This window comes from Cynoglossus semilaevis, chromosome 17 (assembly GCF_000523025.1).
Source record: "Cynoglossus semilaevis isolate Cse_v1.0 chromosome 17, Cse_v1.0, whole genome shotgun sequence".
In the NCBI taxonomy this organism is placed as follows: Eukaryota; Metazoa; Chordata; class Actinopteri; order Pleuronectiformes; family Cynoglossidae; genus Cynoglossus; species Cynoglossus semilaevis.
Window position 1 is genome coordinate 4,304,535 of NC_024323.1, and position 2,532 is coordinate 4,307,066.

Here is a 2,532-nt window from a genome sequence, read left to right on the forward strand (position 1 = left end):
TAATCCATCACTGTTATTCCAGTACGATGATGCATTTACTAAGTTATTGTGGCTATGTCGTTGTTGGATTTTGACCTGCGGGAATAATAGTTGACCTTCTTTAAAGCATTGGAATTTATGGTCTGTCCTTCCTGTGCTGCTGTGTGGACGTGGTTTATAAATGCGTTGAGAGGGAGACAGAGGGAGTGGATCAGAGATGGTCATCTTGTCAGCGAGCAGAGATGTGAGTCCAGATTAAGTAGATTAGACCGTGGAGAGATAGACACACAGTGTATTCCTGTTGTCACGTTCTCCTTGGATTCTACAGAGTTGGCATTGAACTGACAGGTGTGTTTATGGATGATAATCTGCTGCTGATCTGATCTCAGCTGATCTCAGCTGAGCTACAGAGAAAATATAACTGTGTTTACTAAATCGGCAGCTCTCTCTGATTTGTCACTCAGCAGCAGCAGCAGCAGCAGCAACAACAGCAGCAGCAGCAGCAGCAGTAACAGTTCCTCCACCAGGGTAAAAGCTGAAGTAACCGCAGTAGGAACAGCAGGGGCAACAACAGTAGTAGTAGTAACAACAGTAGTACTAGCAGGAGTAACAGCAGAAGTAACAACAGCGGTGAAAGTACTAGAAGAAGCATGAGTAGCAGTAGTAACAGTTGTCGTACTAACTAACAGGAGCAGTAGCAACAGTAATAACCGCAGAAGTAACCATGGTAATAGCGATAGTAGAAATAACAGACACGTAGCAGCAGTACCAATAGCAGTGTTAACAGTAGTGACATCAAGTGTAACGGTCGTAGTTACATCATCTGTAACAACATTAACTAACTTAGCTGCAGCTAAAACTCGTTTGTTGTAGTAGACCTGTTCAAGGTGTGCACAGATGTGCTCGTGGCTAAATGTGTTCATTTGGTGTTTATTCTGTGTTTTGTACGTTTGCGTTACTTAGTTTGTAGCTAGGCAGCTTACTATAATGACTCCTGTTCACGATCATTGACTAACAATGTGTTGCGTTTATAAAAACTGACAAACGTCAAGTATGTTACTGCTCATTAACCTGTTGTATTATATTGTTTTGCTCTTCCCTGTTCCCTCACACTGTCAGACGACCAAGGATGTGACAAAGGTGGGTACACGTGCAGACACTGAGACCATTCCACTTCCAACAGAGCAGCTGTTCTAACAGAATGGACTGGATCCACGGATTGTTGGGCATTAGTTAGACTTACATATACACAAGGAATTCTGTAATCCTGAAATTGTTCCAAATCGTTTGTCATCTCTAAAAATGTGATGGCTTATTTCTTGGAGAAAGTTCTGAAGACATCATCGTGCTCGTAGGTCTGTGTGTGTGAGGCAGTGTCTGTCTCAGAATGTGAATCCGTGGGATGGTGAGGTATTGTGATCAAGCTGTTGGTGTGGTCGTAAGCAACACTGCAGTACCTCGTCCTCCCACATGGAGGTGTGCTCTCCTGTCTGTGATTGCTGGCTGACACGTGTGTGGATCACAGACACTTGGCCCACAGCTGGATTAGTTCTGGCTGGAAAGCTTGTTTTCTTCCTCTCTGCTCTCCTCCTCTTTCTCTACAACATTATGTAGTGTCTCTGCTGCCACCTGCTGTTTGACTGCCTGCTGCCCATAAGCCCTGCCTGTCCTCTGTAGCGCCTAAAGCCCCCTCAGCCCTGTCCTTTGACTCTACGAGGTTCTTTACCCTGTGCTTACCCCTTCTTCTCCCTGCTTGCCTTCCTACAGAGGACTGTGACTGTGAGGGCTATTTCAATGGACAGTACATAGGTGAGAGCGTAAATATCTTTCCCTCCCTCCTCCTCCTCTTCCTCCTCCTCCTGCTATTCCCTGTGTGCTCTTTGCCTGTTGCAGCCTGGCTGTCCGCTGCTCCCCTGGATGCTTTTGGCTGGCAGTTTCACTGCTTACAGCTGACACATCTGTGATCAGGGTTTAGGGATAAAGGGGAGGGGTCGATAATTGTAGTGGGATTGAAATGGATGTTGATTCTACAAAAAACATTTCAGTGGCACGTGTAACATAGTTTGAGATATAGATGGATAGATAAATAGACACTGGTCAGATGAATTGTAGTAGTTTGTTTGTAAATTTAAAGGATTTAAAATGTAACTACCCTCCCAACCCTGCAGAGAGCACTCTAACACAGTTTAAAGGTCTGTAACACACGTTCCAAGCACAGATCTTTCTAACCAGTATGTGAACTATTTTGTTGCAACACGTCTTTTTGTAGAATCAAACTCGGTGGTCAACTCATTGGTCTTCTGATCCTCAACCCCTCATCACCCTCCCGCCCGCACCTGTCTTTTACTGAACGCGACCCCTGTTTGCTTCTACACATCCTATGAGCTTCAGAAAATGAGGAGTGATATGGACACAGCTGAAGGCCGAACGTCCCTCCTCCGTAACCCTCTGTAAAAGACTAACATCTTTGTCTGTGCTTGGAGCTGAACCACTGTCCCTGATACCAAGAAGTGTTTTCCACCTAAATTGCCTCCCCTCCCACACTGCATCTGT

The 2,532-nt window shown here is 45.2% G+C and overlaps 1 protein-coding gene across 5 annotated transcripts in view; it reads left to right on the forward strand.

Annotated features, from left to right (window-relative positions):
* The window catches only part of mpp3a (MAGUK p55 scaffold protein 3a), a 24,993-nt gene that overhangs the window by 11,814 nt on the left and 10,647 nt on the right, over positions 1–2,532 (forward strand). For 4 of the 5 annotated variants that reach the window (XM_017040802.2, XM_017040801.2, XM_017040803.2 and 1 more), the window contains exons 12-13: positions 1,099–1,119; positions 1,747–1,788. In XM_017040802.2, the coding sequence (XP_016896291.1) occupies positions 1,099–1,119; positions 1,747–1,788 (63 nt within the window). The remainder of the gene's footprint in view (positions 1–1,098; positions 1,120–1,746; positions 1,789–2,532) is intronic. The other variant, XM_008329479.3, reaches the window with a different exon arrangement.